Source organism: Oncorhynchus kisutch, linkage group LG2, assembly GCF_002021735.2.
Source record: "Oncorhynchus kisutch isolate 150728-3 linkage group LG2, Okis_V2, whole genome shotgun sequence".
In the NCBI taxonomy this organism is placed as follows: Eukaryota; Metazoa; Chordata; class Actinopteri; order Salmoniformes; family Salmonidae; genus Oncorhynchus; species Oncorhynchus kisutch.
In genome coordinates this window covers 32,511,307-32,527,448 of record NC_034175.2, presented here as the reverse complement: position 1 = coordinate 32,527,448, position 16,142 = coordinate 32,511,307, and the positions used below count along the sequence as shown (strand labels likewise).

At 41.3% G+C, this 16,142-nt stretch overlaps 1 protein-coding gene across 2 annotated transcripts in view; it reads left to right on the top strand.

The window, feature by feature from the left end:
- LOC109865315 (Krueppel-like factor 12) overlaps window positions 1-16,142 on the top strand; it is a 151,329-nt gene that overhangs the window by 121,259 nt on the left and 13,928 nt on the right. For both annotated transcript variants that reach the window (XM_020453413.2, XM_031793217.1), the window contains 2 exons: window positions 6,160-6,295; window positions 13,491-13,648. In XM_020453413.2, coding sequence (XP_020309002.1) covers window positions 6,160-6,295; window positions 13,491-13,648 — 294 coding nt within the window. The remainder of the gene's footprint in view (window positions 1-6,159; window positions 6,296-13,490; window positions 13,649-16,142) is intronic.

Below are 16,142 nucleotides of genomic sequence, written 5' to 3'. Positions count from 1 at the left end.
CGTGAAACACGAATAAACACAAAACACTACAAAACAAAGAACGTAACGAAAACCGAAACAGCCTATACTAGTGAAAACTAACGCATGGACAGGAACAAGGACACTAAGGACAATCACCCACAACAAACTCAAAGAATATGGCTGCCTAAATATGGTTCCCAATCAGAGACAACGATAAACACCTGCCTCTGATTGAGAACCACTCCAGACAGCCATAGACTTTGCTAGATAACCCCACTAGCTACAATCCCAATACATACACACCAAAACCCCAAGACAAAACACACCACAATACAAAAACCCCATGCCACACCCTGGCCTGACCCAATACGTGAAGAAAAACACAAAATACTTAGACCAGGGCGTGACAGGATGTTTAAAGCTAATTTAAGCTAAAATATAATGCGATATGTGTGATAATGCCACTGGATTATAAACTGTCTTGTTAGCTAAATGAAATAGGCAATGGCATGGTGCATATAGCCATAGAAGCACAGTGACATATGCCCCAATGCAGTCATATTCGTGACATATTGTGGGTGTGGCTTTCAGTTCGTTATTTTTGGCACCCATCCTATGAGACTGAATGTCATTCCAGTTCATCTGATATGTTATATTTCCAGTGATGGGCACCTCGGCTTTTTTACATTTAGCCAGCTTTTTTGGCTGCCAATCGGCTCTTTAAAAAAATATATGTTTTGTGTTTTTTCAAGTCAAACTGTTTGCGATATTTTGTCTATGATTGGTGTTAAAACAATTCTAATTAAATTATTAAATTAAATCGTACTCTACCTTAACCACAATGTATTTAAAAATGCATTGGTTTATGAAAAAGAATGCTATTAAACATTTGCATTTAAAGTATAACTTTTTAATGTGTATTCACAAAGTGCATATAAATCTAACCATTCAAACGAATAGAGTCTGAACAGCATAATAGAATATTGCACCATAAAGAAAAATAAATATCAATGTGGAAAACTGCAGCATCCCACTTAAAACATTAAACTGGCCCTTCTTTTCTCTCTTCTTTATTGCCATGTTGTAACCAGCAGCACACAGCAATGCTGACCATATTTTTATTTTATGAAACATTTGCATTCAGAAATGCAAGCTGCCTCACGAGGTGCTGATGCAGTTTCTTCTCTCAGTAATTATTTGTCCCGTTTTCAAGAAGACCCTCAGAGGTAACGGATGTGGCCACTGCAGTCTCCCTGTCATGACTTTGTCTACCCACGGCTTACTAGAGTCCTTGTTCTTCCACCAGCTCAGAGGATCTGCAGATCTTTCAGAACGAATGTGTGCGCTTGAGCATTTAGGCCTATTTTATTTTATGTATTTTTTCGTTCTTTGAATTAGTTAATTATATCTATTTAAATCTTTTGATTTTAAATAGATTCGGCTCTTCTGATATACGAGCCGGCTCCCAACGTTCACCTACAAGAGCCGGCTCTTAAAGCATCACTATATATTTAATCAAATCTGACTAACCCAGTCCACTGCTTGCTTTGAATTCTATTCAATGGTGTTTGCATGTTTAGGTAAAAAAATACAAATAATGCCTGTTCAGAACACTGACAAGTAATACAAATGTAGATTCATGATTGTTCGAGGTCTTCTTTTTCAAATTGGGTGCTATGCTTTGTAAATGGCTTGAACACTGCCATCTAGTGGCCACAATAACTGAGTGACACATTTGGTTCAGAACTCCAGCACTGCAGGTGGCTGGAAATAAACATCATAAGCTTCAACCTTTTTTTAAACTCAAAAGAAGAAGAAAATGGACTACTTTAAAATGGAGAATAGCATTGTCAATGCTGTCACAGACACCGTAATATCACAGATACAATGATGAGACCTCTTTCCATCTCTATAATACGCACACATATCGCAGGAGGTTGATGGCACCTTAATTGGGGAAGATGGGCATATGGTAATAACGGGAGCGGTAAGGTATCCACAACATAAATCAATGACACTGGTCCAATTGTGTGCTGTCCTATGGGACTCCTGATCACGGCTAGTTGTGATACAGTCCAGGATCAAACCAGGGTCTGTAGTGACGTCTCTAGTACTGAGATGCAGTGCCTTTGACTACTGCGCCACTCAGGAGCCCTGTTTGATGCCATTCCATTCGCTCAGTTCCAGCAATTATTATGAGCCGTCCACCCCTGAGCAGACTCCACTGACACACACACACACACACACACACACACACACACACACACACACACACACACACACACACACACACACACACACACACACACACACACACACACACACACACACACACACTTGACGGGTATCATTATCAAGACATGCCCCACCCACCGCTCAGAGAAAACAACAATGCCAAAATACACTGCACCACCCAGCTTCTTATCTACAGGGCGAGGGCGATAGTGGCTGATTAGGTGTGTGCGTGTGTGTCTGCACATGTGTGTTTGTGGGTGTCTCTGGGGTGGGCCCATCCTCACTGTAGACCGAACAGGAACTTCCTGTCAGGAGCTGTCAAACAGACAACTGGCCTGAGGGCAAGACAGCCTGTAGCATGGCATGAGCAGAGTCGCTTGGGTTGAATGAAGTCCATAAATATTTAATTATTTGTGCAATTCATATCTATAGGCTACATTGAGGTTTTTCTTTCATTATTTGTATCTGGCGTTTGTGCATAGCCTAAGCTTTAGGGCCTGATCCACTGAGGCAAAAAGGACCATGTCGGAGTTGAATTCAAAAATTAAAAAAAGTTGTAAAATGGAGAGTTGAAAATAAATAGAAGGGCCAGAACAGTAGTCTAATAACTGGAAAAGAATGAGGATGTTATGTGTGATGACTATGAAGCACTATACAATTTCCACATTCACAAGACAGGGACTTCAAAATGTCACTTCATGGGAACTGTACTGTTCAGATGGGTTACATGGAATACTAGCCTAACTGAACTCTGGACACGAACTGTAGTTCTATAACCTTTCACATAGCCTGATATAATACTAACTCCTGCAGAATTAAGCTTTTCTTGCAGTAAAATGATACACCAAATTTTGACTCGGGAACAGGACTGGAGAAATAGGATATATTTATTTGAGCATACATATAGTTGGGTGGTTACGGATGGGTTAATAACAACTGCGGGCAGGTGCGGGTGAACAAACAGCTGACCCTCGCATAGCTACCACACACACACACACACACACACACACGGACATAAGCACGGAAATATGCATGAACACAGACATACACACACACATAGGGGTTCACACAGTGTCCACCCTACAGGATGTACTGGGTATTTTCAGAATCTATTGTGGTCTGCAGAGGGCAAGAGGGCTGCAGCTTTGATTGCTGTTAGATGCAGTATTCACACTCTGAAAAACATTATCACATTTTCTATGAGTGTAGTGATGTGGCATTCAGCTAGCTGACATTAAAATGAAATTCAATTAATGGAATTTAATGTATTGAATATGAGTATGAATGAAATTCAAAGAAAGTACAGTGGAGTCTGAAATTATTGACACCCTTGATAAAGATGAGCAATAATGACTGTATAAAAAAATATAATTCAAATACTGTGGTGTATTGTATGCTTAAAAAAATGGGACATTTATATTATTTTACACTAATACAATTGCCCAGAAAAGGAGATTTTGTTTTTCTCTTAAAAAGGTATGGGTACAAAATTATTGACACCCCTAAAGATTCTTATAAATAAAGTGGTCAAAAGTTTCGTATTTGGTCCGATATTCCTAGACTCTATAAACTTGTTGGATGCCTTTGCAGTTTATTTTGGTTGTGTTTCAGATTTTTATGTAACCAAAGTAAATTATTGGTAAATAATCCAATCAATTCAGATTGTATTTGTCACATGCGCCGGATACAACAGGTGTTACAGTGAAATGCTTACTTACAAGCCCTTAACCAACAATGCCGTCTCAAGAAAATACCTAAAAAAAGTAAGAGATAAAAGTAACATAATTCAAGAGCAGCAGAAAAATAACAATAGCAAGGCTATATACAGGGGGTACCAGTACAGAGTCAATCTGCGGTGGCAACCCGTGTCGAGGTAATTGAGGTAATATGTACATGTAGGTGGAGTTATTTAAGTGACTATGCATAGATGATAACAGAGAGTAGCAGCAGCAGCGTAGAAGAGGGGGGTGGGGCAATGCAAATAGTCTGGGTAGCAATTTGATTATATGTTCAGGGGTCTTATGGCTTGGGGGTAGAAGTTGTTTAGAAGCCTCTTGGATCTAGACTTAGCGTTCCCGGTAACGCTTTGCCGTGCGGTAACAGAGAGAACAGTCTATGACTAGGGTGGCTGGAGTCTTGACAATTTTTAGGGTAATTTTTAGGGTCTTCCCCTGACACCGCCTGGTATAGAGGTCCTGGATGGCAGGAAGCTTGGCCCCGGTGATGTACTGGGCCGTACACACTACCCTCTGTAGTGCCTTGCGGTCGGAGGCCGAGCAGTTGCCATACCAGGCAGTGATGCAACCCGTCAGGATGCTCCTGATGGTGCAGCTGTAATACCTTTTGAGGATCAGAAGACCCATGCCAAATCTTTTCATTCTCCTGAGGGGAAATACATTTTGTCATGCCCTCTTCACGACTGTCTTGGTGTGCTTGGACCATGTTAGTTTGTTGATGATGTGGACGCCAAGGAACAAGAAGCTCTCAACCTGCTCCACTATAGTCCCGTCGATGAGAATGGCGGAGTTCTCGGCCCTCCTTTTCCTGTAGTCCACAATCATCTCCTTTGTCTTGATCACGTTGAGGGAAAGGTAGTTACCCTGGCACCACATGGCCAGGTCTCTGACCTCCTCCCTATAGGCTGTCTCATTGTTGTTGGTGATCAGGCCAACCACTGTTGCCTCGTCGTCAAAATTAATAATGGTGTTGGAGTCGTGCCTGGCTGTGCAGTGATGAGTGAACAGGGAGTACAGGAGGGACTGAGCAGGCACATTTTAGGGGCCCCTGTGTTGAGGATCAATGTGGCGGATGTGTTGTTACCTACCCTTACCACCTGTGGTGGCCAGTCAGAAGTCCAGATTCCAGTTGCAGAGGGAGGTGTTTAGTCCCAGGGTCCTTAGCTGAGCTTTGCTGAGCTTTGCTGAGCTTTGAGGCCACTATGGTGTTGAACTCTGAGCTGTAGTCAATGAATAGCATTCTCACATAGGTGTTCCTTTTGTCCAGGTGTGAAAGGGCATGTGTCATTTCGGGGTCACTTTTATTGTAAATAAGTTTCTAAACACACAAATAATATGTTTCTAAACACTTCTAAATTATTGTGGATGCTACCATGATTACGGATAATCCTGAATCGTGAATAATGATGAGTGAGAAAGTTACAGAGAAATCATACCCCAAAGACATTCTAACCTCTCACCAGAATCAGTAACAGGGGATCTTTGATCACTTTTACCCCTAACTTTTCAAGAAAAAAACATATTACTTGTTAAACACAATCTCTTTCTCTGAGCAATTGTATTATAAAATAATATAATTTCCCAATTTCTTTGAGCGTACAATATAGAACATTATTTTACAGTCATTATTGCTCATTTTTATCAAGGGTGTCAATCATTTCAACCCCACTTTATGTCATATCAATAAGACTAGGACTGAGACATTGGTCTCAGACAGGTTAGGTGGTTTGAGGAACTTGGTAAAAAAAGGGCTACAGCTGATGAGAAGCACCAGTATTCTGTGAAGCAATATTATTTGAATAAAAATAGCAACATTAGGGAATTTTTTTTTTTCTCTCCCAGTAACTGGAAACCATGTACAGTAAGAACAAATTCTAATACAGAAAACAAAGATATTCTGTCTGATATGTTGGACTGTTATTAGATACTGTACATACTGTAGAATCATATGATATTTTGCACGATTTTCTTTTTTAAGGAGTGGTTGTTGATATACAAAAATTGTATCATGAAGCTTTTTGGCTTGCATGGTGTATTGGCTTGTCTGTATGGTACAGTATATAATGTAATATGGGACTTCTGTCTTTGTCTTCTGTGTTTGTGTCTAATGGCAGCACACATAAACCTTATCATATGTCTATTTCATGTAACCTTACAACAGTATCACATGTTACAGTATAGAATATAGAATATGGGACTAACTCTTCTCTGTCTGTCTCCATGGCAGCATACACAGACCACAACAGCTTGTCGCCGCGGCACATCAAGAGTGACAGTGACGATGATGACCTGCCCAATGTCACCCTGGACAGTGTGATCGAGACCGGATCTACCGCTCTGTCTATAGCACGTGCCGTACAGGAGTAAGTACTAGTGTGTGTGTTGTGTGTTCTCTGTGTGTGCACGTTTGTTTTGTGTGTCCTGTGTGTGCGTTTGTGTGTGTGTGTGTTTAAGTATTATGTATCCTTCTGTATAGCCTTATACCACCCTATTAATGTTTCTAGTCCATCTGCGTATAATAAGATGAGTCAGGGCTTCCCCATCCATCCTAGCCCAGTCTTATAATCAGAATCAGGGTTTCAGTATGCTCTCCTCACCCCTAAACCTAGAAACCTCCAGACCCAGTACTCATACTTTAACCACCAGACTCAGCACATCCTACACACACACACACACACACAAACAAACAAACACACAAAAACAAACAAACAAACATTCCCTCACTTGGAATGCATCCCAAACAGAGTATGTGAGCGGAGTGGAGCTGGAGCGGAAAGAAGAGCAGGCTGTGCCTAATTTGAATGGAGCAAGGAGCGACATTCCCTAAGGCTGGATTGTCGGCCTTCTCCCTCACTCCAATTTCGCTCCAGTAGCTCTCACTACATGAGCTCAGGGCATGCCCAGACCAGCATGCATTTGTAGCCTAGGTGGGTAGATAGCTTAGTGTGTTATTGTAGCAAAGTATTTATAAACAAAACATCTGATCTCTTAAAAGTTTCATTAATTTTTGTTCTATTATCATTTAGTCCATATTTGATTTTGTCCGAAATGATAATAGGCCTGGCATAGTCCCATTTTCAAGGAGCTTTTGTTTAGCATCTCCAGTGGCTCTGCAAGCGCAGAGAGGATGGCCTGCTCTCCGGGCACCATAGCATGAGCCTGAAGCAACAGACTAGCCAAACTTGTGTTTCTAAAAATGAATTCAAAGGCACTGTAGACTGAGCCTAATGAGGCATTTTTCATTTAATTTGTATTTAATTCTAAGTAAGTCACAGCCTGTACTTGCAATTTATGGAATACAATGATTTAATACAACAAAATGTTGTTTAAATGCTGAGAGCATTATGTCCCTACCATCCTATTTTGTGGCACTTGCAAATCCTTCACAATGTATTTCTTTGTCGGCCTTGAAATAATCCATATAATATAGCCTAAATAATTCATTTTCATTCCTTATTAGGCTCCCTGTCTGTCTCCTGACCTAGTGTTTATATCCTGTTTAGTATGACATGTAGCCTAGTTAATTCAATAGATAGAGGATTCCTGATATCTCCAGGAGTGATAAGTATAATTTTTTTTGTCTTTATCTGTTGTGATCTAAAACTGTTTTTGCTGACTAGGGCCATCTACTTTAAGTGCTGCTTGTCTTCCCAGTGGCCTACTTGATGTGTGAACTGCTGACCGCTCATAGTTTGCAGATAGTTGTTAACACATCAACCAGGACCAAGGGGCAGGGCAATATGTGACTTGTTTTGGTAATCAGTGGCTGTATTGGGGGGGGGGGATTTTACCTCTCCTAGGCAATCAGCAATTAGTACGGAGGTGTGCTCGCCACCTCTGCTAGGTAATTAGCAATTATTGTTAGTTCTTCAGTCTCCCCTGGTTTCTCAGCAGCAGCTATAAGCAGCGGTCATGTCAGTGGCGGTTTTGTCGCAAGATTAAGACTGTCGCTGAAACAAAGACGGTTCTGCCTGTCACACCTGCTCCCACTGGAGGTTATATTGTCGTCAAGGGCTTATATAGGAAGGGAGAGGAGGGCGTGTTTGAAAAGTTTTTTAGCCCATGTCCCTTCACAGGGACGGGCTACTGATTGAGCAGAGCCCTATCTTATGAAAACCCAAATCTCACATTTTAGAAGCTAAAATCACATTTCATCCCATCAAAAATAATTTCTTATTCAAACATTTAAATTGAACAACAATGCCATGTGAATCCGATAACTCTGATAGAATTTCCACTGTAGAGTTTGTCATCTTATCATTGATGAGAATGTCTCAGATGACAACCGAACTGACATCATATTCATTAATTTACCTACCAGGTAAAACCCTAAATCCATAAACACGGGCACCCTCATAGATATCAACCTAACCAACCTGCCCTCCAAATACACCTCTGTTGTTTTCAACCAATATCTCAGCGATCACTGCCTCATTGCCTGCATCCGTAATGGGTCACTGTCAAATGCTCCCAAAAACACTTCAGCTAATTTGTCCTGGGATATAAACATTGAGTTGTTATTTTACCTGAAATGCACAAGCTCCTCTACTCCGACAATTAATCCACACATAAAACGGCGAACCAAATCATTTCTAGTCATCTCTCCTCCTTCCAGGCTTTTTCATCGTTTCACTTATATGGTGATCGCATCTAAACTTTCATTGTTTTACCACAACTACCGGCAAAACAGTTCGTCTTTCAGTCACCCACGTGGGTACAACCAATGAGTAGATGGCACGTGGGTACCTGCTTCTATAAACCAATGAGGAGATGGGAGAGGCAGGACTTTCAGCGCGATCTGCGTCAGAAATAGGAATAAGTTATATTTTAGCCCTTGGTGTCGCAGACCCCCGTTGGCGAGCGCGAGCAGTGTGGGTGCAATAATTGAATAACATGGATTTCTAAATTTAATTTGCGACGCTTGAGCACGCGACGTGTCCGGTCTGGTCAGCATGTTAGATCACTCCAGACATGACTGTCCTTGACCAGCACAAAAACATCCTGTGGCGTTCTGCATTAGCATTGAATATCCCCCGCGATATGCAACTTTTCCAGGAAGTTAGGATCCAATATACACAGGCAGTTAGGGAAGCAAAAGCTAGCTTTTTCAAACAGAAATTTGCATCATGTAGCACAAATTCCCAAACGTTCTGGGACACTGTAAAGTCCATGGAGAATAAGAGCACCTCCTCCCAGCTGCCCACTGCACTGAGACTAGGAAACACTATCACCACCGATAAATCTACGATATTTGAGAATTTCATTGAGCATTTCTCTACAGCTGGCAATGCTTTCCACCTGGCTACCCCTACCCTGGAAAACAGCTCTGCACCCCCCACAACAACCTGCCCAAGCCTTCCCCATTTCTCCTTCACCCAAAACCGAATGGCCGATGTTCTGAATGAGCTGCAAAATCTGGACCCCTACAAATCAGCCGGGCTAGACAATCTGGACCCTCTCTTTCTAAAATTATCCACCCCAATTGTTGCAACCCCTATTACTAGCCTATTCAACCTCTCTTTCGTATCGTCTGAGATCGCCAAAGATTGGAAAGCTGCCACAGTCATCCCCGTTTTCGAAGGGGGAGACACTCTATACCCAAACAGCTACAGACCTATATCTATCCTGCCTTTTTAAGGTCTTCGAAAGACAAGTTAGGAACAGGAAAGTTGATTAGAATTCTGGATTCAACCATGAAAATTTACTGAAAAGACAGTGACTTAAAAGAAAATCTGAATGGTTTGTCCTCGGGGTTTCGCCAGCTAAATAAGTTCTGTTTTACCCATTGACATGATTCAAACAGTTTTAGAAACTTCAGAGTGTTTTCTATCCAATACTAATAATAATATGCCTATATTAGGATCTGGGACAGACTAGGAGGCAGTTCAGTTTGGGCACGCTATTTATCCAAAAGTGAAAATACTGCCCCCTACCCCAAACAGGTTAACTAACCTCCAGACGAGCTTCAATGCCATACAACTCTCTTTCAGTGGCCTCCAACTGTTCTTAAATGCAAGTAAAACTGAATGCATGCTCTTCAACCGATCCCTGACTACACCTGCCAGCCCGTCCAGCATCCCTGCTCTGGACGGTTCTGACTTAGAATATGTGGACAACTACAAATACCTAGGTCTCTGGTTAGATTGTAAACTCTCCTTCCAGACTCACATTAAGGATATCCAATCCAAAATTAAATCTAGAATCGTCTTCCTATTTCGCAACAAAGCATCCTTCACTCATGTTGCCAAACATACCCTTGTAAAACTGACTATCCTACCGATCCTTGACAACGAATTGGATGCAGTCTATCACAGTGCCATGTGTTTTGTCACCAAAGCCCCATTTACTACCCACCACTGCGACCTGTATGCTCTCCTTGGCTGGCCCTTGCTTCATATTCGTCGCCAGACCCACTGGCTCCAGGTCATCTATAAGTCTTTGCCAGGTAAAGCCCTGCCTTATCTCAGCTCACTGGTCACCATAGCAGCACCCACCCGTAGCATGCGCTCCAGCAGGTATATTTCACTGGTCACCCCCAAAGCCAACACCTCCTTTGGCCACCTCTCCTTCCAGTTCTCTGCTGCCAATGACTGGAACAAACTGCAAAAATCACAGAAGCCGGAGACTCATATCTCACTCTCAAACTTTAAGCACCAGCTGCCAGAGTAGCGCACAGATCACTGCACCTGTACATTGCCCATCTGTAAATAGCCCATCCAACTACCTCACCGCCATACTGTTATTTATTTTTTGCGCCTTTGAACCCCAGTAGCTCTACTTGCACATTCATCTTCTGCACATCTATCACTCGTGTTTAATTGCTAAATTGTAATTATTTTGCCACTATGGCCTACTTATTGCCTTACCTCCCTTATCTTACCTCATTTGCACACACTGTATATCGACTTTTCTATTGTGTTTTTGATTGTACGTTTGTTTATTCCATGTGTAACTCTGTGTTATTGTTTGTGTCGCACTGCTTTGTTTTATCTTGGCCAGGTCGCAGTTGTAAATGAGAACTTGTTCTCAACTGGCCTATCTGGTTAAATAAAGTTCAAATAAAATACAATTAAAATAAAGGCAATGCTGTTTTCGAGTTTTGAAAATGTATCACATACTTGTGAAATTGCACCAAAGCGATTGAATTTTTTTTTTTTTATACCAGACTAAAAGTATCAGTAACAGTAATAAGTGAAGGAAGTAGCAGCAGCAGTAGGCCTACGAAAGCCCCCACAAAATCTGTAATCTAAACAGAATTATGATCAACCTGAAATCATCCTTCGTCCTTTGTTTTAGAATATGTTTGATTCAGTGTCCTAAATGATATCATAATCATGGAATCACTTTGGGAAGAAGTCAGAAAGTGCACATCCTCCTCCTCTCTCCTGCTGGATGTCCCTGAGCTCAGTGTTTTCACTGTAAATCCTCAAATCCTTCTCTTCGCTTATCTTCTTACCTCTCATCCCTAGATCACCATTCCCTTTCCCCACTCAGGTGTATTCTCTGAATGTGTTAGTTGCTGTCATTTTTGGAGTACAGTAGGCTTCTCAATTTTCCTTTAGGTAGTTATACACTGAGTATACCGAACATTAGGAACACCTTCCTAATATTGAGTTGCACCCCTCCCTTTTACCCTCAGAACAGCCTCAATTTGTTGGGGCATGGACTCCACAACGTGTCGAAAGCCATCCACAGGGATGCTGGCCCATGTTAACTCCAAAGCTTCCCACAGTTGTGTCAAGTTGGCTGGATGTCCTTTGGGTGGTGGACCATTATAGATACACATGGGAAACTTGATACAGCAGCATTGCAGTTGTTGACACAAACCAGTGCACCTGGCACCTACTACCATACCACGTTCAAAGGCACTTCAATATTTTTCTTGCCCATTCACATCCACAATCCATGTCTCAATTGTCTCAGGGCTTAAAAATAATTATGTAACCTGTCTCCTCCCCTTCATCTACACTGATTGAAATTGATTCACCCGGTCAGTCTATGTCATGGAAAAAGCAGGCATTCTTAATGTTTAGTATACTCAGTGTACTTCATTTTGAGTGGGCTGAGTATATGTTGACTATGTTTATGTACTGTACAGTATGTTTGCCAATAGTCTGAACCTTAATTGTGTCAATAGTTGTGCTGTTGTTTGCTACACTGAGTCTCCTTTTTGCTCAGAAGAAGTGTACATTTGGGGGAGAAAGAAAGAGGGGGAGGAACTAAAGTGAGAAATAGAGAGAGTGGAAGTTAGTTTGAGCTTCTGTGGCCGAGAGAGTGAGAAAGAAGGGTGCAGAAAGAGCAAGGGACAGAAAGAGAGAGAGAGAGAGGGAGAAATAGAGAGAGAGAGAGAGAGAGAGAGAGAGGAGAGCTGGAGTTCAGTCTCATATCTGACCCATGAGCTCATTTCCTGTTCAGCCCCACGGCCCCAGCATGGCAGCTAGCCAAGAGCAACAGGTGATCCTTGTGTGTGTGTGTGTGTGTGTGTGTGTGTATGTGTGCGTGTGTGCGAGCTTGTGGGTGGATCAGCGAGACAGGAAGTGGGAGGCGGGTGGTTGAGACAGTTCACCGGAGGGCCTCTCTGGCCAAGCCTCCTCGCTCCTCCACCACCCAAAAACACCTACCCCGGTCCCCAGCAGCCACAACTGCTGCTCCCCTCTCTCCTCCCCTCTCTCTTCTGTCCTCTTCTCATTTCCAACCTCGAAAGAGCACTGTTATGCACCCCTATAGAAAAAAAACAGATAACACTGTGACTGCTCTTCTTGTTCCTTTTCTCCTTCCTCTTCCTAGCCCCCAAATAGACTTTGGCTGCTCCTCGTTCTCCCAGTGTACTACTAATTTGAAACGAAATGTCATGACCAGTTATATTGCTACAATATAAACAACTCAACAGAAATAATGTTCATTGAACTGCATGGAAAAAATAGATATGCCATTGTCTTTTGATGATTGATAAATCAATGGGAATGGTAAAAATAACAGTCTTACCTCATCCAGTTTACTGTGCCTTGTAGTGGTTTCTACCAAGGTGCTAGAGCACCATCTAAAGGCCATTGAAATTCTTTCACAATATCTCAGATTGAACATGTCATAAAATGTGAAATTTGATCTTGAATCTATTTCCTTGAATTTCTAGTGAAGAACATAGAGCTTGGGGGATGTTGAAATATGTTATAGGTTACATAATTACATTACATAAAAGTACAATGCTATTGTAGTGTAAGTGTACATGACAAAGCCTACAAGAGAAAGAAGAGCTTGAAGGGAAAAATCAAAATATTATTTTTGTGATTTTCATACTTCAAAATATGTTTGAGTCCACATTGTCCACCAAATGTTGAGTATAGACTCCTTTTTGTATTATAAGGAATCCTAATATACATGAATGACACCATTGATGGAATTACAATAGGCAATGCATACACAGTCTCATGTTGGGTTTTGCCCATTAAGAATGGATCATACAGTTGTTGATATCCAAACTAATAATATAAATGAAAGATGCTGAAAATGCTAAGTGTGCTAAATTGTAATGAGCCACCTCTTCCTCTCCTGTTGTAGTTCCATGTCACCATTCAGTATTGAGAGCATACGGCGCCCCCAGAGGTCAGAGTCGCCAGACTCCAAGAAGAGACGCATCCACAGGTGTGACTTTGAGGGCTGCAATAAGGTCTACACCAAGAGCTCCCATCTAAAAGCACACCGGAGGACGCACACAGGTCAGTGTGTGTGTGTGTGTGTGTGTGTGTGTGTGTGTGTGTGTGTGTGTGTGTGTGTGGCTTCACCAACTCATTACAGTTGTCTTCATCAATTAAAGTATATGTCTCACTATCTTCATGAATCTAATTATTTCCCTCGCTCTAATAAGCATGGAAAATGAATACACGTGTAAGGTTCTTCACAAGCAACAAGATCTCACGGTCTGACTGCAGTAATCGACGTTTGTCGATAAACTTTGAATTTGACCGTTAAATGTAGGCATTAGTTCTGAATAGTTAATTAAGGTAGGGATAAGGTTTGGTATAGGGTTAAAACAAAAATATTAAAAATGGGATTGAAACTGTGATTCTCTGAGCTGGAGCTTATACCCATCTACCATCCCAATACGCCATAGCAAGCCGCGAGCCTACTTGATGGTAATAGCGCTCACCATTGCTTCTAGTGACCGATATTGAAGCCATCTCCCGACATCCTGGGAACCTAGACAAACGTTGAATATAGCTTTAGATCTAGTCTGACTTTGCTGGTCACAATAGCACTTTTTTTGAGACATGTTATTGACACGGCAGCACAAACTCTATTCACACACTTACACTGTTACTCTCACGCACACACACACACTCTGTCTGTATGCTACGTCTTGCTTGTCCTATGTTGCTCTGTCTGTATGCTATGTCTTGCTTGTCCTATGTTGCTATTGTCTTGCTTGTTCTATGTTGCTATTGTTTATATTGTAATTGTTTTTAATAACCTGCCCAGGGACTGCGGTTGAAAATTAGCCGGTTGGCTAAAACCGGCACTTTTACTGAAATGTTGATTAATGTGCACTGTCCCTGTAAAAATAAAAATAAACTCAAACTCAAATTCATACACACACACACGTTGACCCCACACATACATACACAAACCATCACACATGCACAAATACATTTAACTATACACGATGCTGCTACCTATTGTTATTCTATAATTTCACAAAAAAATGGTTAAATAACTGAAGCATAGATTGGTAACATTTTTACTAATTTGGCACACAGAAACTAGATGCCATGAGTAACTTGGTCAAAAATAATAGCACAGATTGTCCTAGAATACTTAATTAAGTGAGACTGCTGTTATAAGTAGTCTTACTTAAACCCTCATATTTGTCGCCCCGTTTGACCTAGAGACTCTTTCCTAATGATGAACAAATTTCCTCAAGGACCCATAAATCGGTCACGATTGAAATTTTGGAAAAGCTTTGAAAAATGTCTTTTGACATTTTCAATCATAGTCTGCTGCTAGAAAAAAACGTATTCTGGCTTAATGCCCCTGATATATTGTGGATAAAGAGAATACAGAGGGTGTTATTTATCCTCTTGCGACGAGCAATCCCGTATCCGGGAGCGTAATCATAGCCTCAAATGCATTAGCATAACGCAGCGGACATAAATACCCCTAGAAACTTTTCCTATTCATGAAAATCACAAATGAAATGAAATAAATATATTCAAACACAAGCTTAGCCTTTTGTTAACAACACTGTCATTTCAGATTTTCAAAATATGCGTTACAGCCAACGCTAGACAAGCATTTGTATAAGTTTATCATGGCATAATGCTATGCTAGGCTCTGCTTGCAGCAGGCAACATTTTCACGAAAATAAGAAAAGCAACCAAATTAAATAATTTACCTTTGAAGAACTTCAGGTGCTTTCACTCAGGAGACTCCCAGTTAGATAGCAAATGTTCCTTTTTTCCAAAAATATTATTTTTGTAGGCGAAATAGCTCCCATTTCTTCATCATGCTTGGCTGAGACATCGACTGGAAAATGCTACAACTATAACGCCAAACTTTTTTCAAGATTTGCTCCATAATATCGACAGAAACACGGAAAACGTTGTTTCGGATCCATCCTCAAGGTGTTTTTAACATATATATTCGATAATATATCCGTCGAGGCAATTGGTTGCTCATAAGAAGCGATTGGAAAAATGGCTACCTCAGTAAGATTTTTTGCGGGAGACACCATGTGACCACACAATTTTTATTTTTATTTTTTTATTTTACCTTTATTTAACCAGGCAAGTCAGTTAAGAACACATTCTTATTTTCAATGACGGCCTGGGGGTTAACTGGGTTAACTGCCTGTTCAGGGGCAGAACGACAGATTTGTACCTTGTCAGCTCTGGGGTTTGATCTCACAACCTTCCGGTTACTAGTCCAACGCTCTAACCACTAGGCTACCCTGCCGCCCCTATATATGGTCCCTTACAGCCATTCTTCAATGGAAATTCCTAAAAAGAAGTCACAATGCTGTAGACACATTGGGGAATACGTGGAAAACGTAAGCTCATTCGTAGCTCATTCACAGCCATATAAGGAGTCATTGGCATGAGGCGGTTTTAAAAAATGCGGCACTTCCTGGTTGGATTTTTATCTGGGTTTCACCTGTAACATCAGTTCTGTGGCACTCACAGACAATATCTTTTTGGAAACGTTTTGGAAAAATCA